Source organism: Opisthocomus hoazin, chromosome Z (assembly GCF_030867145.1).
Source record: "Opisthocomus hoazin isolate bOpiHoa1 chromosome Z, bOpiHoa1.hap1, whole genome shotgun sequence".
NCBI classification, from domain to species: Eukaryota; Metazoa; Chordata; class Aves; order Opisthocomiformes; family Opisthocomidae; genus Opisthocomus; species Opisthocomus hoazin.
Genome location: NC_134454.1, coordinates 14,845,297 through 14,869,127, shown reverse-complemented (window position 1 = coordinate 14,869,127; position 23,831 = coordinate 14,845,297). Strand labels below are relative to the sequence as shown.

Sequence of the window (23,831 nt, the reverse complement as noted above, 5' to 3'; positions counted from 1 at the left end):
CTAGGAACTGAATAGCAGTGGAAGCATACAATAAAACTTGAAGTGGTAGAAAATTGAAATAAAAAATAAAAATGAAAATGGAGAGGGTCCAACCTATAGCTTCAGGAAAATTTTCCTATCTAGACAAGCTAATGGCCAGTCATAAGAAAACAACCTATTATAAAATGTGATGGGAAATTATCTTAGAGACTGATGAATAAATTCAAAACCACATATGGAAGGTATGCTAGTAATTACCCTAATCACAAAAAGTAAACTGTTAAAAATAATTTCAGATTTAAATATAATGAAAACAGTAATTTAATCCTCAAGCAGTAACCTATCACTCTGATGCTAATGCAGAGTAGGCAAGAAGGAATATGGGGTTTTTTAGCAATAAATACAAGATTTTTAAAGTACACATTAAAAAAAAAATATCAGTGTCATTTTCTTAAGTTTGACCAGGTAAAAGTAGATGTCTCTTACAGGAAAAGTGTAAAAGTGTCTTCTTCTGACCAATATTTCAAGAATTATTTGAATTCCGTAACATCAAAAACTCATTCTGTAAGCCAGGCAGTGAAGATATGGCCTCAGGAAATCTGTGTGAGGAAATTCATTTATTACACAAAATAGAAAAACTGCTACCAGAATAAGCATGCAAAAAAAACACACCATAGACGAGTGATCCTCTGAGAAGGAGCGAAAGGAAAATGATGTGCCAAGACAGACTGCTCTCAAATGCATACTCTCTCAGGAATAAAATTCACCCTGTTCTGAGATGCTGGGTAGCAACAACATCTCCTTACCTGTTCTGAACAGTGCCGCAAAAGAGCTAAAACAATGAACACTGGTTTGCCCTAGTTATGTACAAGCCTTTTATCTTATAAATGAAGCTATCTCCCAGATTGAAGAACAATGGAAGAATAATGGAAAAGGCACAGGTGTGGAAGAGAGAAAAAAAGGTAATTTGTTCCCACTAAGGACAAATACAGTCATGGACTGGGAACACTGGATCAGATGTAACCAGCGAAAACAAAAATCATGGAAAAGGGCAAAATGGATGTGGTGGTCTTCAAAACAATACTGGTTTTGTTATTTTCTCTGTTCTCAGGAGGACAGATGTCTGATATATTTATGCTGGTTTGGGACCTGGAAGATTAAAATTCATTTTCTGTGTGCTACTCTGACTGCTTGCTTAATTCTTGGTAAGCTAGTTAGAGCTAGGCTTACAGGTATTCAGATATTACAAGAAACAAATATACCTAGAAGCTTTATGGGATTTTTTTTTTTTTTTTTTTAAGAGTATTAGTCCATTTGGTTTAGCAATTTCAAAAAGAATTGAACAAAAATGCCTAGGTGCTTCTAAAATCCCACTTCAACCTTTTGATTAAATCCTTTAGAAGTGTCTCAAAAAAAACTTTGCTAAATGACGACGTAATACCTTCCCATGTCTATGATCCACTGTGAGGACAGAACCATTACTACAGTAAAAGCCCTTAAAAAGGGATTTATAAAACAAGCACACAGACTAGTCCAAGAGATGCTGAATGCTTCTCTTGCTAAGAACAATTTCTAAAAATTGCAGAGGTGAAAATGCCTACCTGGTGTCAGGAGGGTATTTGCTGGCATGGTCTATTGAGGGGATTGTACAATTATTTGGTTTCAAGAATGTTCTACAGATATATCTCCTTTTATTCTGGAAAGATTACTCTGCTGCAGCAGTATTTTCCAGTTTCTAAGAATAACTCATGTTCTGCTCACAAATGCCATTCTGTGAAGTTTACAAGCACACTCCACCACAGTATTTCAGCTGGGCTGCAAAGAACCCAAGTTGGGAACTGCCAGTTCCACAGTTTTCCCAGCTTTGGCTTAGATTTTCAGTGTCAGCTGTAAGAGTAAAAGTCAATACAGCCCATCCTAGCCAGGGATCCAGTTGAAGGATCTATAAAAATCCAAATTATTGCATGCTCATATAAAGGCCAGCCTTTTAGCTTTTGTACATCACTGTTCCATTGATTTCAACCAAGCTGTTTTAATTCATAGAAGCTGAACTCAAGAAGTTCTCATCTGGTTCCTGGCTTTTAAAATAAAGAGCTGAAACGCCTTCTGAAACATCTTTCAGCAAAACTTAATCTTACTTTGTGCAAAAGAATGATGAATAATGTAGGACCATCTTAACTGGGGCACTTCGACTGGAAGAAAAAAATGGTCATAAAATAATAATCTGACCCAATTTTAAGAAGTTTATAAAAACACATTATGCTGCGCACTAAACTCAAATACATAATTTAGATTACTTTGGACTAGAGTGACTAAGTATCAGATCATTCAGAAATTAGCATGAAATATACATGATGGTCTTACAGTATGTCTGTTTACTGCAGTAAATACCAGTTCTCACATCTCATTTAGTGCGAACAGGCTCATAAATAATACCATGGGGTTTTTCATTACCATTCCAGGTAAATATGCCCAAGTTGGCCTGCTCCTTCTGAATAAATGCATTCCTGCTGTAACCACATTAACTTTTCCTCACTTCTAAGTACCTTCCACAGAGGTCAATCATCACCACCAGTCCTTTCCTGAAGACAGCTCTTCTGACATTGCATCTCCATGGATAATCCATACAGATCCTGCTTCACCACTACCACCCTTCCAAAGAGCTCTTCAGGGTGACCTCTCTTCTTCCACGTGATCAACAGTTATTTTTTGTTTGAGAAGTCTGACAGTCTGGAAATACACCCAAAGTCAGCCATGGCCCATCTGCACTATTTGCACACCTCTAAGGACTTCTGTCTGCTCCAAGATCTTTGCAGACATTCTGCTACCTGGCTGCTTAACCCAAAACATCTGCTACAGACAACCACACAGTGCCAGCACTGGATAAAATCCAAAATATCTCCTGCTGACTCTGAAGTCAGACTGCCAGGCACAGCAGAAGGCAAAATCTTTAGCATCTATCTCTCCTGAAGCCTTGCTAACATCTTAGTTTCACAAAGTAAAATTGCCTCTATATTATTATTTATTTGAAACACTCTGAGTGTCCCAACTGAACTGTTTTTCCTTGTCCAACATGTTCCCTCTCTTCTGCACTGGAAATGATCTACACTAGATATTTGACAAATTAACTGCTTAAGTACTTTCCCAGCATCTGATTGCTGGTTCGGTGAACATCTGGTGTGAAATCAGATGGAAGAGCTACAAGTGATTGAGAAGTACAATGTACAGAAATACTGTATGTAGCCACTACCAGCTTTCATCTTCTTGTCTCAAAAGTATTTATACCTTTCTCTAAGCAATAGAATGTGAAATAGTTGTACAAAAACTCAAATGTTTCAAAACCACAGCAAATATAGAGGAAGAAAGTATATTAGGAACTGCACAAACTACTGGCACCAAACTTTATTCTGATCTTTCAATATTACTGTCATTCTGTGTAGGTACAAGCAATTTGAAGAGCAGTGAGAAAGTATTTTTGGTTACATATGCAGTAACTTAAACTATCCACTTTCCCAGCAGTCCACACTTCCCTGCAATGAGCCTTGTTTGTATAAATGCTCCTGCATAGTGGCAGCAACTGTGATGGGTCACCATCAGGCAACAACTGCAAATGCAGTGTAACTGTTTTCAAGGCAATATTCTGCAGGAGTCTCTGACTCCTATTCCTGTAACTCTTCACATCAGCTAACATGTCTGGTCAATCTATTACCCTCTTAAGTTGAGTGGAAAAGTAATGCACTATCTTTTGTTTAAGGTTCCAAATAAATTACTGTGACATACTCCACAAAAAATGAACGAAAGACTACACACGCGCCTGTGATTTCAGATTACTTTTGGGGCTAAAACAATCAGTGCTGAACTCGACAGGTTTTTGAGATTGGACAGAGCACACACTCCACTGTAACAGATGACTTGGAACATCAAATGTACTGCTGACCGCCATCTAAAGTCACTTCTTGCCCTTCAAAGTGACACTACCTTAAAAAAAATCAATAAAAAATTAATTATAGGAGGGAACTTGTGTGGACTGTCTCCAGTAAATTCTGCTTCTTTCACATGTAAGTATTTCTTGAGGCATTATAGGTGAAAGATTAGGTGCTGAGCATATGATGCTCGATAATACTCACAGCAACCGCCTCCAGGATTTGTTTAACAGCGTCAGCCGCATCTCGCTCACTGTAGTAACCCTTTTCCACAATCCTATAGAAAAAGCAACAGGAGAAACTGTGTTCAGAATTACGCATTAGGGTAAATAAACTCCGCAGGCAAAATCTTCTTTTCAAAAATGAACTACAAAAAAAATAAATTTAAATATGAGCAGGACTCTGGAGTGCCTCCTAAAGAACAGAACACAACTCTGTTGCAATTTAGGTTACCTTTGATTCCCAGTTAAATGAAAAACTGGAGATAAAGTATCAACTAGGTAAGAAGCTCATAATATATACACATTCCGTTGCAAGGTTTTGGAATTTTCTAAAATTCGGGGAATTTTAGTTACTCTCAGATAAAACTACGTAACCCTTAGGAACTGCTTTTTCACTTTCATATTTAACTTAAGCCCCTCCTTTATTTGTTTACTTTTTAAACAAAAAGCACTGTGCTACGAACACACAGAACTGAATCTTTCAGAGAAATGGTTGCTGTTCACTAGCTTCAAATTATCCCTCAAGTATAATGGGCTGAACAGTTGTCTTTTTCCCCCCATCAGCAGAAAACTGGGGGCTCTGCAGTCAAAGAAATACGGTTTCAGTAAAACCAAAACTACTTTTTTTTTCTTCTTAACATAAATAGCCAATTTGCCATGTGTTTTTTGCACAGATGACATGTGATAGCTTGATTTTGTAAATCTGATGACCATGTGCAGCTTATGGTGAGTTCAGCAATATTTATGAGTTCTGAATATCCTGCAAATCTGGTTGTCTTTCTCCCTTTGCTTTCACATCAGTTGAAGCTTGTAAAAACAAACCAACCCTCAACTTCCTTCTTTAATAATGTTATCTCCCTAGAACCTTACCATGATAAAAACACTTAGAAAGAAAATCTTTCTCCGTGTTCAGGTAATGTTGAGTGTATTTCAACACGTTGTGTGCTGTGCTGCATAGAAAGGGTAGCAAGGGTTAATGCAAATTTCTGGGTTGGCCTCCCAAAGCCCAGCTGTGCTCCTGCAACTCTTGTAGAAGAACACCAGCAGTGTCACAGCGTCTGGGGGCTGACTCAGGATTTCCATCACATGTTCTCCAAGAACTGCCATTACAGAGTTCAACATTCTAGAATGCACACTTCAGTTCAACAGTCAGCAGAAGATACAGATTTGTACGATGACATAGAAGTAGTTAATAGAAGAAAGATCTATCATTAACATCTACTAATGCTCCATTTCAGACATCCAAGAGTCTTTTTACTATTGTATTTAATTACACACAGTATTTGTGAACTGCAATAATTCTCCCTCAGAGAGTTATCTCAAAGGTCAGATCATTGACCTGAAGTTTTGATTTTTTACCATACTCATTATTCAAAGCCCAAGAAAACACAGATAGATGTTTTCTGAAAACAGAATTTATGGTGCCTACAAGTGCCATTTTACAAAATGGTCTCCTGCAAGCACAAAAGCCAGTTTTACAAAACAATACTCTAAAATCCCCATGAAGCAGGAGAGCAAGAAGCCTATAACGTCTGCAGTCAAAAGTCGCTGGAAAGACCTTCTGCCTCAGGGTCCAGAAACAGACTCTGGTTGTGGCAAGAAGGGTATACTCCTTCCTCCCCACCTTCCCTGTTTTGCAGTATCTTTTTACCACTTCTCCAAAATAATAGTCTTCTGTTGAGCTACCTTCAGTGCAACTCCTTTCTGCTTTACAAAATCTGACAGTAAAGGTGCTGACTAATGCACATACGAAAAGCATTACTACATACTCAATAGAATGATACACGCAATAAGAAACAATGCAAAGATAATAACCCACCACAAACAGATGTAACAAGCATGGCACTGCAGAAAATAGTCTACGCAGGGATATTCCTAACCAGCTGCAATTACTTTACCTTAACACTCATTGTATTCACAGACAAAGTCTATTCATGTGGCACCCGCAACAACAAGCAATTCCCCTGAAGGAGGAGTTCTTGTATTTCACATGATTTCTTGGCTGCATAATTATTTTGCCTTATTTCTAGAAGTTGTTTTTTTTTCTCGCAGACCTTCAGCTACCATCCCATATGCACTGCTCTACCTCCTTTGCATTTTTGCACCTCCAGTCCTTCCCCTGCTTTGGTCATCTGTTTAAACCATCAGGGAGAGCTTTACTTGAACTTACCACCACAGGGGTAAAGCAAAGCAGAGTCTACTCAATCAGACATTATGTTAGGCTTTTAGCCACAAGTTTAGGAAAGAGGTTACAAAAAATCATAAATTACACAACAAAATGCTACGTTATGCTTGAAAGTAAGATATGTCCTTCAGCTATTTAAGGCTTAATTATCTTCCTCTGGCAGATTACATGGTAAGGCCTGAGACCCAGTGACCTTCTCATCTGGGTCTTTGTTCCCCCAAATATATTGGTTTGACTTCCTCCTCCCTTTGAATTCAAGTACAGTATTTAGTGTCAGACAGCAGGTTTCTGTCTGTAGCATCCGTAAACATTTCTGAGAACACAGACCTCGCCCCCATCCCATCTTCCCCCTTCCCTGCTGGTATTTTAGGTGCTAACTTGCTCCTCCGACCACGGCATAAGAGCCATGTTAAAACACCGTCCTCATTTTGCAAGATTCCATGTATTAAAGACATTCACATTGTCATCCTGTTGAGTTTACAGTCTTTAGTCAGACACAGGAAATCGTAACAACATTTCAAATTTGGTCACAGGCAGTAAAACCAAGCAGACTGCTGTGCTAGTGTGACCCTCTGCTTTCAAACTGCCACAGATTTTGGAATGTATTCCACAATGCACCACAGGTAAAAGACAGGCATCGCAGGGCTGCTGCTGGGATAATGCTGCACGTAGACTGAGCTGCCAGGAGCGCGCTGTGTTTAATTCCACCATCACTCAGGCACATGTCCCCTGGCAATGGGTCACCCTGCCCATGCCTTGAGTCCAACAGCTGCCAGATGACCTTGGGCACAAGCCTTCAGTAACGCGTGAGGCAGAGGTTTTAAGGTTTCAACAGGATTTGAAATTCTCTGGTTTTCCACCATACGTGACTAAGATCAGAGAAATACGTGGCAATACAGTTGCAATTCAATTTATCTTTCTCCCTTCATCCAAAAAATTTCTAATTTTACCGTATGGCAACCAGGTATTTGTTTTATTCCTTTCTTTTTCAAACAGATAGAACTGGGAAAAAGAAAAAAAAAAAAGACATCTCTTGAATGCAGCAACTTCTTTGCGTTTTCCTTCACTCAACAAAATAAAAAGAAAACATGAGGTTCTAGCTTCCCATCAAGGCCTGACCAATGCAGGAAAGAAAACCACCAATTACCAGACCACTCACAGCATATAGAAGACTAGCCCATCCCAACTTAGACCCAACTATATGTTGGTAAGGATAGGACACTGCTCTCATTGTTTACATTAAATACATAACAGAAGGAGCGCACAGACACTGAAGATGAAGCCAATGTGAATTTACACTTTACAGTAAATAAATGTAATGAAGTGTGGGCCCATATTTCAGGAAAGCAGTAAAAACCAACTGCAGAATTATTCCACAATGCACGTGATTTATCCGCTGTTAACTGCGAATAACATGCACGTGCAAGCCAATTACAGCGCATGTCACATGCAGTTAGCTTTCTAGGTTTTCAGAAGTCTAGAATCCAGAATTCTTGAGAATACAAACCTAATTCTTCATTAATAATAATCTAGCAAGTAGAAAACCTAATCTTCTGTAACAGCAATAATTGAAAAAAGACATACTTCTTTCCAAAGATGAAAATTTATTTCTAAAGTTACTCTGCTTTAAAAGTAAAACCAGGCTATTAGGCAGTAAAGCAGACTACTGAAAGCAGATTGTCCTGTAGTTTAGGTCGTGTAATAATGCTGGGGGATCATGCGCATATCTATTTTTTGCATCCACCCTGTGACAGTTTACATAAGACAAATGGTAGGTGTGTCAGTTTGCTTTATTATAACAACACTCCTTCCTGAGACCAATGAAGCTTCTTTACAAGTATTTTTCAATTTCAGCCTGCAGATTAACAATGACTCATTGCCCTTTTTTCTATAATGGGAAGGTAACCTGCAGAAATGTCTTGTTTTGTTATTATGGAAGCAAAACCAATTAGGTACAACTAGTTTACAGACAGATCTTTACGAAAAGCGTGAATAAAGAAAGATTAAACCTTCCTTGAGAGGATAGAAAGATAGGAACAGCAACACTAAGGCATGAATTAAATACTCTCTTTGATATGCAAATAAAAGAGTCAGGTAGGCCAAAAGAGTGCTGGAGAGAAAAACTGTGAGGAAGACAGCAGGGAATCGAGAAGAAGGGATACAGAAATGCTCAAAGTCAAACTAAAAAAATAAGCCTGGAAAAACACCTAATTTGATGTCACAAACATCCAGGAAATTCAAGACAGTGCTTCAAACTGAAGATGACATCCTAGAGCAAGCAAAAATGTGATGTTGATGAAATAAACAATTTGTATTGTAATTGCATTTGTGTAAAATCATTTTTTCATGCCCATTTCTTGGAATATGCTGACTCTGTTGTTTACACTTGTACATGGAGAGGTGCACATCTAACAGTGTATGTGCTGATGGACACCAAGCCACAGGCCTCCCAAAACCCCAGCTGATTTAATCTTGTCTTTCCAAGCACATCTGAACATCTTTTGAGACAAATGTGCCTCTTTTTGTAGAGAGAAGCAGAGAAGCATTTCCCCAGGTCCCCTCCTCACTCCTTCTTCCCACCACTGCCGGAGATGGGGATGCCCCTTGGCAACAGCCCCGTGGTGCCGAGACGCAGCCCTGCCTGCCCGTAGGGTCCCTTCATACAGCAGAGACCACCCCACCGTGCCCCTGACCCAGAGCCCACAGACACGCCACCAAAGCAATGATAAAGCCCTCTCAGCTGCTGCTGAAGCTGAAGAAGTGGAAAAGCCTTGTGCTGTCAGGTAACAGATCTATAAAAAATTTAGTGCTGAGCAAAACCACCCTCAGGGTCACGCCGCCCAGCAAGCCTGCAGAAATGGTGTAATGTATTTCTTGTGATGCATGATCTCTTAGACACAGCAGGTAGCTGAAATTTGGCATCTTCCATGTGATCCTCCAGCACGTGTATGCATTGAAGTGTTTAATAATTTGCAGTAATGCTTGCCAACTTCCATCCAGCCTTTCCAGCATTTCTGTTCCCTCCAAGTACCACAAGTTTTCTGGCAATATAAATCCTCTAGTTTTGCAGACGGTTTTCAGTGTAGCCTCTCTCTGCTACAGAAGTGCAGGGCTTGCTGCGATGCTTACAATGTTTCCATTACGCACATCTTCATCGGTCTACATCAGCAGATGCATAAATTCTTACCAGCCTTCACCATACTTCTGCAGCCTGCAGTGTAACTCAGGAAGACCATGCACTGGATTGTACTCTTTTTGGAACATTCTTTTCAGGACTTCTTACTACGTTTTAATTCACCACATCTGCATGAAGCCACTGAAAGCAGTAGGTATCGCAGTAAAGGGAGATAGGTAGTGGCCACACTTGTTCTGCAGAAACTTAATCACTGGTAGGAAAAAGATAAAAGGAAGAGTGCAGTCTTGCTAAACAAAACACATTTGATCTGCAAATAAATGACGAAAGAGATAGGGAATCCCAGATGTCATTTTAGAATAAATTTTCAGAGCAGTGTTTAAATTATATTGATACACTGCTTTACAGCTGACTGGAATACATGTATCTGGGGATTAACGACAAGCATGTTAGGCAACAAGCGGAAACAACTGCCTACAAAAACAAGTGAACGTTCCATCACAGAAGCAAAGGACTAGCTTTCGGGTTTGATTTTTCAATGATTAACAAAAGAGAGGGCCAGACCTTTCCAAATCCAGCAAGACAAACAGCTGCTTGCACGGCTGCAGTGGTAAAAAAGCAATGAAAAACCACTGAGGAACCCACTTTGAACAAGCAGAGGACTCTCCAGAGTTCGCTAGACTGGGGTAGTCACCAACGGTACACACCTCTTCATGCCAGGCTGCCAATACCTCACATTCTCGGCCAGCGCTGGCTGTCACCCTGACAGCGAGAGCCCTTGGCTAAGAGCGAGGAAGGGCTGTACATCCTCCCCCAGGCAGCGCAGTCCGCAGAGCCACTCTGCGCTGTAACAACTCCTGACACTCGCAATCGAGAGAGACAGGGGGTGGAAGAAGCAACACGGAAGAGGAACCAAATGGTACAAGAAATGGGCACTTCACCAGCTCCCTGGCCCTGAAACCAAAGTCTCTTTCATTTTTCTTGGGTATGGGAATCCAGCACACAGAATCACAGAATGGTAGGGGTTGGAAGGGACCTCTGTGGGTCATCTAGTCCAACCCTCCTGCCGAAGCAGGGTCACCTACAGCAGGCTGCACAGGACCGCGTCCAGGCGGGTCTTGAATATCTCCAGAGAAGCAGACTCCACAACCTCCCTGGGCAGCCTGTTCCAGTACTCCATCACCCTCAGAGGGAAGAAGTTCTTCCTCATGTTCACACGGAACTTCCTGTGCCTCAGTTTGTGCCCATTGCCCCTTGTCCTGACGCTGGGCACCACTGAAAAGAGCGACTATTCCTGCAATTTTACACAGAAGCTGTTCTCGTGACTCCTTCTGATCAAGATAATTTGAAACCTTACCTACTTTAACAAACTTCCTGTTTCTTCCCCCACAGTCTAAATGGACTAGTTCTATTCTTAGCTTTATTTCCCTGCTCCCCTCCTCCATGGGCCACCCTACCCATCCTCGAGCCTTGCAAGAAATCTGAACAGGTGAAGTCTGTTTCTTGCTTCCCTCACCTCAGATTGGTAAGTGCACTTAAGTTTCACGCTAATCAATCTCAATAGTTACTCTAAAATTTGCAATATTTACCCATCATTTAATATTGCTACTATAAATACTTTTCCACACTGCGGAGTTAGTTGCGTTTCAGTATTTGGTGAATCATAGAATGGTTTGGGTTGGAAGGGACCTTAAAGATCATCTGGTTCCAACCTCCCTGCCATGAGCAGGGACATCTTCCACTAGACCAGGTTGCTCAGAGCTCCATCCAACCTGGCCTTGAACACTGCAAGGGAGGGCGCAGCCACAGCTTCTCTGGGTAACCTGGGCCAGTGTTTCACCATCCTCATGGTGAAGAATTTCTTCCTAATACCTAATCTAAATCCGCCCTCTTTTAGTTTAGAGCTGTTCCCCCTTGTCCTATCGCTACACACCCTTGTAAAGAGCCCCTCTCCATCCTTCCTGTAGGCCCCCTTCAGGTACTGGAAGGCTGCTATAAGGTCACCCTGCAGCCTTCTGTTCTCCAGGCTGAACAGCCCCAACTCCCTCAGCCTGTCCTCAAAGGAGAGGCACTCCAGCCCTCTGATCATCTTCGTGGCCCTCCTCTGGACCCGCTCCAACACATCCACGTCCTTCCTATGTTGGGGGCTCCAGAGCTGGATGCAGACTGCAAGTGCAGTCTCACGAGAGAGGAGCTGAGGGGCAGAATCACCTCCCTCGACCTGCTGGAATCTAGAAACCTATCATGTAGCTTGCAAAGAATAACTTCCAAATCTACGTAGCCATTCAAAACAGTAAAATTTTTCATTAGATAATTAGTTCCCAACATCCTTTCTCTGTCTTTCTTCATGCTATGTCTGTATTCACTTTTTCGATTATTTTTTCTAAATATCGCAATACCAAAAAAAGCCATTACTGTCATTAGGGTCATTTTCATTCTGCCTCTAGCTGGCTTTTATCCAAAATTCTTGTAGCACCTCTTAATTGTGGGGTGCATCCTGTTACATCCTGTACAGTCTTAGGCAAGACAGTGGCCTATACAAGACCATTCCAATGACAGTATGTCCTAACAACTTTTTAAAATATTTAGTTCTATATAATAAATGTTAATTTCTCTAAAATTCTTTGGTTGTTATGGAGATTCTTTCTGTACATATTCATGTAATTCTTATGCAAATTCTTGTATTTCATTAAAACGAAATTAGAAGACTTCTGCAAGGTAAAGTGATACTTAAAACCAGCAGAAACAGGAAAAGAAAATGATATCACTCTGTTCAACAGCACCAAGAACACTTTCTCGATGAATGATTCACAGATCTATTGGTTCATACCTGTATAGAGGTGATTTCGATTCTTTGTTGCCTTGATGCATTTGTTCAGTTAAAAAGTAAGGTTTCTCTCCAAATATTTATGTATTTTCCATACGACAGCATTGAAGAGTAATAAATATAAAAAAAATAGCTCTGATTCAGTTTGCTAGTTGTCCCTTACTTTACAACCATTTTCATAATTCAGTGCAGACTAGCTGTTACTGTCACTAATGACTCAAATTGCCTGCCCATGATCTGAAGTACAAGAATGGAAAATAAAGAACTGGGTTTGGATTGGACTCTGAGTCAAACAAACTAGATGCTATTCTTCAATATTTCATTTAGAAATGAAATGTAGCACCGCAGTCATTCAGGAAAACTCTTTTCCCTCCATCGTTATTAAGTAAGAGGCAGTTTCTGATAAATGTGGCATGCAGGAGAATTCAGAGAAAGACTGCATATTTCTTATATCTCGTATCTCATACCAGGGATTGTTTTCCCCTCTTTAACTATCTTTCTACTTCCTACTCAGTGTTTCTATAGCACCCACAGAACCAGAAAAAATCTCACAGGAATATCACGAATTATACATTAAAAGCCTGGGCAAGACTGAATAAATGGCTACACCTTTAAAAGCAGCAATCAGTCAGGTGGCCGCAGTGAAATTAGTAAGAATAGTTCAGTGGCCACCATCTTCAAAAAGACAGGATCATATTTCAGGAACTTAATTTCAGCAGACATTTTTTAAAATAATAGTCTTTGTTTCTAGAGGTTGTCAAACCACCGTGCTCAAGCACTAGCAGCTCAAACTTCTCTCTCAAACAAAGGTTTCTGTGTAACTGACTGTGTGAGGCAACACGACGAACTGAATTACTTCAGCATTTCACAGCTCCTGTCTGGTAAGCAACAGGGAGGGGGCAAAGAGAAGGATCACTGGCAGCTTGCTAAGGACGCAGTGGCCTGGGGAGGGATAAAGAGCAGCACTGACAGCACTGATGAAGCCACCCTGTCAAGAACCATTGAGGCTTCCACTGGCTTTCTTTGTCTAGCTATGGGCACCACATTATAAGAAAGTTGTGGGAATGTGGAGGAAGTTCAATGGACAGTAATTGAGACACAGAAAACACAAGTGGGGATGAAAGGTTGCAGGGACTGTGAACATACAGTCTTCTGCTGTCCTCCACTCCATGAGAGTTTGCTATTAAGATGGAAGTAATCACTTTCTCTCCACCTGCTGGGGACAAGGCAAACAGATTTGGCCATATTTGCAGAAAGAAAATTTTTCCTAATATTGAAGCCGAATTTAATTACCAGGTTGGAGAGCCGCTGGAATAGGCTACATAAGAAGATTACAGAGCTGTTTAAGCAACAAACCCCAAAACCCTGGACCCCTGAGGATGGCTGAAGGATATTGCCTGAGCTCAGGTGAACAGTCTGCCCGCTTCAGCCCTCCATGCCAAACCAGCACAGCTGCAGCTGCAATGACATTTCAGACACATTGCCCCGGAGTTCACTATGGCACATCGCTTACTTCGAAATAAGACTGAAACAAATGGCTACCAAATTATTAAACTGGGCACTGCTTGCATAACATACATTGTGCTTATATCCCTGTATGTCACAATTTGTAAGAGTACTCACATTATCATTATTCGGTTCAGGATTATTTCAGGTTCACCTGTTTCAGTCCTCCCTTGCCGGCCTTGGCACCTCTTACAGTGCATGGGTGTGTGTTACATTCCTTACTCCAGCAGCTAAAGTTAAATGTCAAACTAAGAAATACATTATCTGAAAAGGATTTGCTTTCCAGGCTTTCATAAAAAAAATCAACTTCGTTATCATTTAGGAGAAGTATTTTGGTGCTTTGAATATTTAGCATAACTGTACTTCTTCCTAAAACATTTTGGCTTCCCTTTATACTTTTGTCATAGTGTACATAGAAAAAGCAATGAGAAACAAAACATACAAAGCACATCCAAAGTGATCTTATGATTGCGGGAAAGGTGTTGAATCAAGGCATAGAAGACACATCATTTGACTTGGGTCAGTCAAAGACTTCCTGTATACATATATGTAGGCTACGGCTATATAGGCTGTAGGTATATGTACCTCAGCTTGTGACCTGTTAACACCTCTCTGCATTTTAAACAAATATGAAAGCTAAATTTATTAATCATTGAGGAAATCAGCTAAGGCTCAATGAGCTTCCTATTTTATTTAACAGGTGTATCTCTCCTAGTTTACTTGGCATCCAGACCATGTATGTTTATATTACAGTGGTGAGGCTGTGGCAGCAAACCAAGAATATGTATGTCAGAGATACTCTAATCACAAGAAGTCTCAGTATTAACAACACCGAACAAACTAAAGAGCTTCACAGGCACTGATGTGTCCTATGCCCAAAAGGCTTGCTCAGTTCCCAGAACAGGCCAGCAACATACAGGCTGGTCCCAGCTAGGACACACCTATGCTAACAATTCCTGCAAAGTTATCTTGAGCAATAACAAAAAAAGGCAAGGGGACATTTTAAATTAAAACGTTTTAAGTAAAAAGCCTTCCACGGTGGACTTAAGAACCAGGCAAGCTTTAATGTCACATCAGTTCACACTTACAGAGTGTCAGGAAGCCAGCCAATATTACAGTTGCACCATCGTTGTTGCTTGAGTTGTTTAGTCATTTAAAGCCCCAAGTGTCTTTCCTCTGGTGCCTGGTGTTTCACCTAATTCTAAGTGTATACACTGACCACACCGTAAGCAGTATCCTATGCAGAAACATTTACAAAAAGTCATTTGTATTTCTCATCTTGAAGAGAATATTGTAGTCAGTAAATACTGACTTAGAGTAACGCTGTCCAGTGACAGAAAACAAGGTGCTGACCACAAAAAAAGTGTAAAGGCATTATTACAACTCTGTACAGGAAGGAAATATCAAATTACACTGGAAAGGCTACAAATAAGCATTCCCGCACACTTCTTTATTGTTAAATTAGTGGATTTTATCTTTACTTCAGCTGAAATCAAGAGACACCAAATGAGCTATTATGACATCAAGGAGCACTTTTACCAGGGCTAATTTGTGTGTTGTCTTCTGATTTCAGAAAATAGGGCAGAGTTGGTGTAGTCAAGTCAGACCTCTTTTTTTTTTTTTTGCCAGTCCTGAGTGAGGGGACTGTAACTTGCTTGTGTGAAACACAGAGTCCAAAGGACTGCTCTGACCCCTGTCCAGGAGACAGACCGCCATCGCATAATGAGACCAGTGCTCAGAAACACATAAGAGACGTTCCGCTGCCACTGGTTTATAAAGGACCCCCACTTCAGTGACTCTTTAATTCCTTTACTCTTTTTGATGTCGCTTAGCAGTTCTAATTTCCATAAGCAGAAACAAGAAGGTGTGCCTGAAGCCTGGGAAGGCTGCAGGAAATTCTGTCCATAAGAGGTAACCATTCCCACATCTCTTAAAAAAATGCAAGTTCTTTAGAACAAGTAATTAACATTTTTGTTAATGTACGGTCCATAAAGGAAGACAGTATTAGCTTGAATCTCTATTTCAGAGGAAATGATATGAAATCTGAAATGGAAGCGAGTCAAGATATATATATATAAATGAGTCTATTGTTTTTCCAGGAAGACTACAGAAATTTTTGTGGTGTCAATTTATTATACATTCCCTTACGGTCAGGCATTTAGACCTTTTTTCCACTGTGGTCTTCAATTCATATTAAAATGTTTGATTCCATTTATTTGAGCTCCAATTCAGTCCTATCTATCTGAAAGCACACAGAGGGTTAATGCCATTAACTCTGCCTCTAGCTTTCTCCTGTTAAATGAAGAAGAGCTGAAATGGAGAGAAGATTTCTGATTATAAATCTGCCTTTTAGAAGTATCCACGTAAGGCTTACAACTTTATTCTGTATGCACAATATGTCATTCAAAAACCTAATAAACCCAAATTTCATTATGTCCTTCCATAACTCAAACTTCTTGTGTAAAAGATTGTCTATGGTCTGAACTATGGCTCTTGTGATGCTCTTCATAAGAAGATGAGGTGAGAAGGAAGATGCAAGAGAGGGATGAAAATTGACCGTTGCCTGCCACTTTGCTCCTAGTCCTGAAACTTCATATCTACAAGCGTAGTGGAAACGTGGTCCTTCAAAGACAGTTCAAATGTTAGAGTTGCACCCTAACAACTCTGCTGTGCATTTGAACAACTGTGCTAATTCTGGGTTTTCGTTTTTCACCTAGCTCCTGCCCCAGTGAGGACTGGTGTGGCAGCAGCCTGCCCTCAGTATTGTGGCATCATGACAAACATGGCTGCGTGCCATGGGCACACCACTACTAGGATGCTCAGAGCCATACCAGAGGGTCATCCCTTGGAACTGTGTCAAAACACTGATGGTTTAAATGCATTTCAACCATGCATGTCTGTCTTAAACATGCAGGAATGAAAGAGGAGGGCCAAATGTCACAGTCATGTGTGTCAGCACTGAGCTGGAGACATGGCATTTGGAAAGAACTAGAATCTCAGTTAATTTAGACCGACTGCAGTTTTCTCTCTGTCTTGGTCAGTTTGTCCATTGGTCTGTCACAATTCATGCTTGACCAATCTGAGCACTTGCTGTTGAAGACTGAGGCAAAATAGTCGTTAAGCACCTCAGCTTTCCCCACATCCCGGGTAACCAGGTCTCCAGCTTCCTTCCAGAGAGGGCCCACACTTTCCCCAGGCTTCCTTCTCTCACTGACATACCTACAGCAGGCTTTCTTGTTCTCTCTGACATCCCTGGCCAGATTTAATTCTGTCACGGCTCTAGCTTTCCTAATTTGCTCCCTGGCTACTAGGACGATTTCTCTGTATTCCTCCCAAGCTACCTGTCTTTGCTTTCATCCTCTGTAGGCCTCCTTCTTCTGCTGAGTTGGGCCAGGAGCTCCTTGTTCATCCATGCAGGCCTCCTGGTGTTTCTGCCTAACTTCCTCTTGGTCCGGATGCACCGCTCCTGAGCTTGGAGGAGGTGACACTTGAATACTGACCAGCTTTCTTGGGCCCCTCTTCCCTCCAGGGCTTTATCCCGTGGTATTCTACCAAGCAGGTTCCTGAAGATGCCAAAGTCTGCTCTCTGGAAGCCCAGGGTAGTGAGCTTGCACCCTCCTCGCTGCCCTACGGATCTTAAACTCCACCATTTCATGGTCACTGCAGCCAAGGCTGCCCTTGACTTTCACATTCCCCACCAGCCCCTCCTTGTTGGGGAGAATAAGGTCCAGCATCGCACCTCTCCTTGTGGGCTCCTTTCTCACTTGGAGGAGGAATTTGTCACCAATGCAGTCCAGGAACCTCCTGGATTGCTTGTGCCCTGCTGTGTTGTCCCTCCAACAGATGTCAGGGTGGGTCGGGTGACCCTGCTTTGGCAGGTAGGTTGGACTAGATGATTTCCAGAGGTCCCTTCCAATGCCTACCATTCCATGATTCTGTGAAAAGCCCTTTGTCACTGCTCACTTACTGGGTTGGCAAAAATCATCAGGCAAACTGGCAATAAATATTCTAGTTTATAGAAACTTCTCCAGTTAAGCGTAGAGTTTTATTTATTGGGTTTGGGATGGTGGAATATTATATGTAAGGATATGACCTACAATATGATTTATGAAGTGTGCAAACCAGATTTCTTTCTAAAAACACAGCAAAACTAACCTGATTTCAGCTGTATTAACTCAGATGTATAACTGATACTTTTGTTTGAATTGATCTGCTTTTGGGTAACACAACTGAAAAATTGTCATAATGGAAGCTCATTTTAGCAAAACCGTGGATGATCTGACAGAAACATTAAATATGGTGAAGGAAGTGAATAATTTTACCACCCAGAACTTTTATGTTAGAGTGGCACGAAACAAGCAGTGCACCAACAATGCTAATAGGATTCTAGAAAACTAATCAGATCTTGGGTATTTAAAAAATCATCTTCATGGTAAGGGGAATGTGTATGTGAAAGAGCTTACTCGTCTGCAGCTCACACACTGTTCAAAAGACGAATGGACATTTGGGATGGCAGAAGATTAGAGCAATAAAACAGTTGATATAAGAAGTACTAGCATGCTACCAGAATTAGCAGTAACAGCAATGAAGATGTTCACAGTAAAGAGAGCAGATGCATTTGCGTAACAGATCTAGTCATATCATTTACTGACAGCTAATTTGAAAGAGGCATAAGAGTGACTCCTCCAGAGTAAAAAAGTTGCTTTGCTGCCTGCTTATGGATGGTGATTTACAGAGTCACGTAGCTGTGCACCAAGCACATAAGGTTATCCAAACCCTTCAGGTGGTCCCTGGCCATACTGGGGTCCTGCTTGCCCACATGCTCTCTGTACATTGTCTTGTGTTGCGGACAACCATAGGGTGGATCTCAAAACAGTGTCAAGCTCTCCTTCCGCATCTGACACAACCCCACTGCCCAGCAGGAGATTTTCCAGAGTTGTTTTGCTTTCTCCCGGGGTAGAAATCATGCAAGCACAGAGGGAAGAACGCACAAGGCCTCTCTGTAAGTCAGGAAATCTCCTTCACGCATGACAAAAAGATGTATGGAATGAAAAGATTAAGTATGAGAGGGGAAGTCTGCCCTAATGCAAAAGGCTAAATTTACCCTCAGTAAGACTCCGAGGGCAGCCACTGTACAGCACAACGGAAGTGCCAGCCCACCTGAAAGAGAGGAAAGCGACAGCCAATGCTGAATTGGAATGACTAGTGCAAAATACCTTGACGGCGTATTTCTGTTAAATTATTTTTGGTTTAAGGTTGAGAGTGCAGTAATACTCTTATTGCTAGACTAATAGCTGAAAATAGCTTTTTGTGGGTTTTGTTTCACTGGTGGTTTTTTTTCCAAATCACAGATCAGCGAGGATTCTATTGCCAAAGTTTTCAGTTCTGCTGTATATGGGGAAAAGGAGAATGCTGAATTCAGAAGACCTCCACAGCATTAGTGCTCATTCGCAGCATCACAAGGGGGCACTGCAATTCTGGTAAGTGACTTCTCATCAGGCAATGCCAGACAGCTCATCGTAGCCAAACCACTGGATTAAGCATACAATTCGGGGGACAGAGCAATCTGAGAGCTCAAATTCCACAATCAATGCTGAGTACAGATTACAGAACTTTGCAAATGTTGTAATATTAAATCCTAGTTCAATCAAATAACGCATTTCCCCATCCTGGAGCCCATGGAGTCTTTTATCTTCAGTTCTTCTACCACACAGATGGTTGCTGCTCAGGAACCAACGATTTCACAGAATCACAGAATCACAGAATGTTCGGGGTTGGAAGGGACCTCTGTGGGTCATCTAGTCCAACCCTCCTGCCGAAGCAGGGTCACCTACAGCAGGCTGCACAGGACCTTGTCCAGGCGGGTCTTGAATATCTCCAGAGAAGGAGACTCCACAGCCTCCCTGGGCAACCTGTTCCAGTGCTCTGTCACCCTCAGAGGGAAGAAATTCTTCCTCACATTCAGACGGAATTCATTCCATTTCACTGGCATATATGTGTTTTCCTTTCTCATCACAGACTCCTGTAAAGTATCCAGTCTTCCTAAAAACCACCCAGTCTGAAACCACGTGAATATGTAAAGGGCTACATGAAAGGCAAGGCATCTTGAGCAGGGTCCTCTTTAGCCCAGGACTGGGTGCTCACTGGTTGTTTAACTTGCAGCACATTTCTCCTGATTTCTTTGGCTGAGTACCAAGAGAGTATGCACCCTTCTTCTGTTGAACTAAAGATGTTACATGAGGAGTTGCTTTTGTTATTATTGTTCAGAAATAGTTCATCTCAAGGTTGTAGCTATGACCACGGTTCAAAAAAGAAGCATGTCTTTGACTTCTCAAGACAAAGATGCTTTAAGACTAAATCTTTGATGCATATTTGTGTAACTGTCCTCTAAAATACTACACTTTAATTACAGAAGAAGGAGGATTAAATAACCTGTCATTAGAATCACAGAAACATAGAACGTTTTGGGTTGGAAGGGGCCTTTAGACCTCATCTAGTCCAACCCCCCTGAAGTGAGCAGGGACATCTTTAACTAAACTAGATTGCCCAGAGCCCCGTCAAACCTGGTCTTGAATGTTTCCAGGGATGGGGCCTCCACCACCTCTCTGGGCAACCTGTGCCAGTGTTTCACCACCCTCATTGTAAAAAATTTCCTCCTTATATCCAGTCTAAATGTACCCTCTCTTAGTTTAAAACCATTACTCCTTGCCCTGTCAGAACAGGCCTTGCTAAAAAGATTCTGCTCATCTTTCCTGTAGGGCCCCTTCAGGTACTGGAAGGCTGCTCTAAGGTCTCCCTGCAGCCTTCTCTTCTCCAGGCTGAACAGCCCCAGCTCTCTCAGCCTTTCTTCACAGGAGAGGTGTTCCAGCCCTCGGATCATTTTTGTGGCCTCCTCTGGACCAGCTCCAACAGCTCCATGTCTTTCCTGTGCTGAGGGCTCCACAGCTGGATGCAGGACTCCAGGTGGGGTCCCACCAGAGCAGAGCAGAGGGGCAGATCATGTCCCTGCATGAGCTGGAAATCACCAATGCTTGTGAATTAATTGACTCACTCATGACAGTATCAAATGCTTTTTGTATCTTCTCTTGCTCTAAAAAAACCAAATCCTTACCAGTAAAAATGTCACCACAACACTACTGCAGAATTATTTTGCTTTATGCACATACACCTATATCACAAGTATGTGCAGCTTCATGATTAATACCTTCAGAATTCAGTAGCTGTCTTGCATAAAACAAAGGTTTCATAAACACAATGAAGACCAAATAGTATTTCTTTCTTGTTACTCTGCTGACCAAATTTTTGTCTGACATAACACTATCCTCCTGGCAGGGTGATTGCCACCTACCATATTTTATGTTGCCCTGTTAATGCGATTTTGCCAGGTTTTCCTGCCTTTTGTCTGCTGCAGCACACTCTGATGCTATGCATCTGCTGAGCACCTTCCTTCAACAATGTGTGCTCTTCAGAATTTACCAACAATTTACTCCATTTTCAACTTATGTTTCAAAAAAAATCCCCTGATAATCACATTTCCAACATATTGTTAAGCCAATTCCTGCAGATATTTACTGATATGAATAAAAACATATGTTGATGAAATAATTCCAGTAATCACTAAGAGATGAATTCAATGCACAGAAGAAATATGGACTGTAACATCACTGGGGAAGGTACAAAGCGAGGTGCGTACAGGTAACTTACCTGTCAAATAGTTCGCCACCAGTGACCAATTCCAGAACAAGACTGATTTCTGTAGGGGTCTCAAATATCTCCTTCAGTTTTATCTGGTAAAAGATGACAAACAGGATTCATTTTGCTTATTTGTCTTCTTACTGACCATATCACCGGACCACCAGCAGGAAACAGACCACAGTCAATAAAGCAGAGGATAGTAACAACTGAATATGGTGCATCATTTACCGTGCGGTTCAGAAAGTTTTTATGCATGTTCTCTCCCACCCTCCTTTTCTTTTTCCTAGCTTTCTTCCCTTTGCATTCCCTTTTTTTTTTGTTATTTTCATACTCCTCATATCTCAGCAACCTCTGTGTAACACAGGAGTTTAAGCAGCTGCTTTCATTAGCGTTTGTGAACACCTGATTGCCAGTCTTTCAGAGTTACTGAACGTAAGACCTTCCCCACCCTTCCAGGACTGACAGCAGCAACTTCCCCTTTCATTTACAGAACTTCTTTGCATAGTTTCTCACTCAACTCTGTCAGAAGATCAATAATTTATTTTAAAGTGTAAGTATAATTCAACAGTCTTCCATAATCAGCTGCTAATGTGGTCATGAGGAGAACCCAAAGCTCTAATCCAGGAGTCTCACAAGTCTGTATAGGTGAACCACAACAGTAATCTCTCAGGAACAGGAAGAATTTTTTTTTTTTTAAAGAAAAAAACGTGGAAAGGAAGAACAAGGCTAAACTTACAATGTTTGGATGCGAAAGGCGAAGAAGAACTCCAATTTCTGTGCGGACAATTTTCTTGTCTACCTGATTAAAAGTGGAGAGGGAATCAGTGAAAAATTTATTTCTATGTTCACCATAGAAACTTCTAGCAGCATCACAGGAAAACACGTATGAACAGCATTTCTAGATCTCCTAGGAGAACAAGGGGATGTGAAACGCACAAGCCAAATACACTGCAAGGCATAATTTTCCTTCAGCATGAGACACACAGCGTACCAGAAAAACACCTGCATCTAGCAAAATGGTTAGAAATGTATATGTAATTCACAGAGGAAGTAGCATATAGTAAAGACATCTGAAAAAGGTGCTAAAATTCCTATTTCTACTCAAGTTCTGCCCTTGTCTATTGATACTTATGTTTGTTCAGTTTATGCCAGCAGCTGTACTGGAAGAAGGTTTCTGCACATAGGATGTGCATATCAAAGCAGTGTAACACACCGCTTACAACAAAAAAGTGATCCAAAGGTCAAACACCCTTAGCCACACAGTGTAAGGTTTAACTACAGCTTGCGTCAGATACATCTAACAATGGTCTACTAATGCAAAAAGCTGTCTGCTAGGTTAAACCTTTGACAGCGTTAGTCCTTCCCTTTTGTTCTCTTCTCAGATGGCAGTCTTTAAGAATCTAGGCACAACCTATGACCTCTTGAGGGACATTGGTCATTTCTCACGTGTTGCAGAACTAGAGACTACTTCATTCAGGAAGGACAACTGCAGCTTCCCCTGAACTTCAGTGCTTAAGCAAGCAAGAAAGGAAAATGCTTGTAAGCAAATTCTGCAAGCTTTTATGTTGCTAAGGTAATTAATACATTTATGAAGAAACTGGCTTGCAAATATTCTCACAAACCCCAGAGGAATCTTACACTGATGACAATTATAAATGTATTTCTTTCACAGTACTCTTCATCTCAGGGGCTATGAAATGAATGAGAGTCAGTAAGCTAAGCCACTATCTGTTTCCAAACTGATGACACAGATGACATCAAGCAGAACATTTTGGGGAGTCATTGTGTGTTTTATTAGTGGAGGCTTTTCATGAAACACGTTTGGTTTTTCTTTTTATTTTTTTACATCACATGGGAAACGAACAGTCATAATACATGAACCTTTAAAACTACCTTCAAAATCTTAGTGAGGAAGACATGCTTAAAACATTATCTCTTTTTTCTGTCACCTGAAAGAACAGATGTACTTCTCAGTATTTTATCTTTTTCCAACAACAATAAAATCCGAGTATCAGTCACATTCAGAACTAGAGAATAGGCAGAATTTTATTCTCCTCTTGTGTCAATCAGTCAGGAATGATTTCAGGATAGTAATGCCACAGTGCTCCGACAGTGGTGTAAATGAGTGCAGAACCAGAGATCTTAGGGATTTCTTTGAACTCACTGACATTCAACCTCTTTTAGTGGCTCTGCCAGAAAGCAAAATGAAAGAAAGCAGAAACAACTTCAGACAGATTTGGTGCATGTAAGAAGCAGCAGAAAGCAAAAGTCAAAGAGGAATGAAATATTCCATCACGTGAACACCTCGTTGGAGGTAAAGAACATAGTCAATAACTACATCTTCAAAGGAAAATGCCTGCTT

The 23,831-nt window shown here is 41.1% G+C and overlaps 1 protein-coding gene across 1 annotated transcript in view; it reads right to left on the bottom strand.

The window, feature by feature from the left end:
* The window catches only part of CAMK4 (calcium/calmodulin dependent protein kinase IV), a 190,830-nt gene that overhangs the window by 65,646 nt on the left and 101,353 nt on the right, over nt 1-23,831 (bottom strand). The window contains exons 3-5 of the mRNA XM_075411737.1: nt 22,206-22,268; nt 21,479-21,561; nt 4,107-4,179 (exon numbers count right to left, since the gene is read on the bottom strand). Coding sequence (XP_075267852.1) covers nt 4,107-4,179; nt 21,479-21,561; nt 22,206-22,268 — 219 coding nt within the window. The remainder of the gene's footprint in view (nt 1-4,106; nt 4,180-21,478; nt 21,562-22,205; nt 22,269-23,831) is intronic.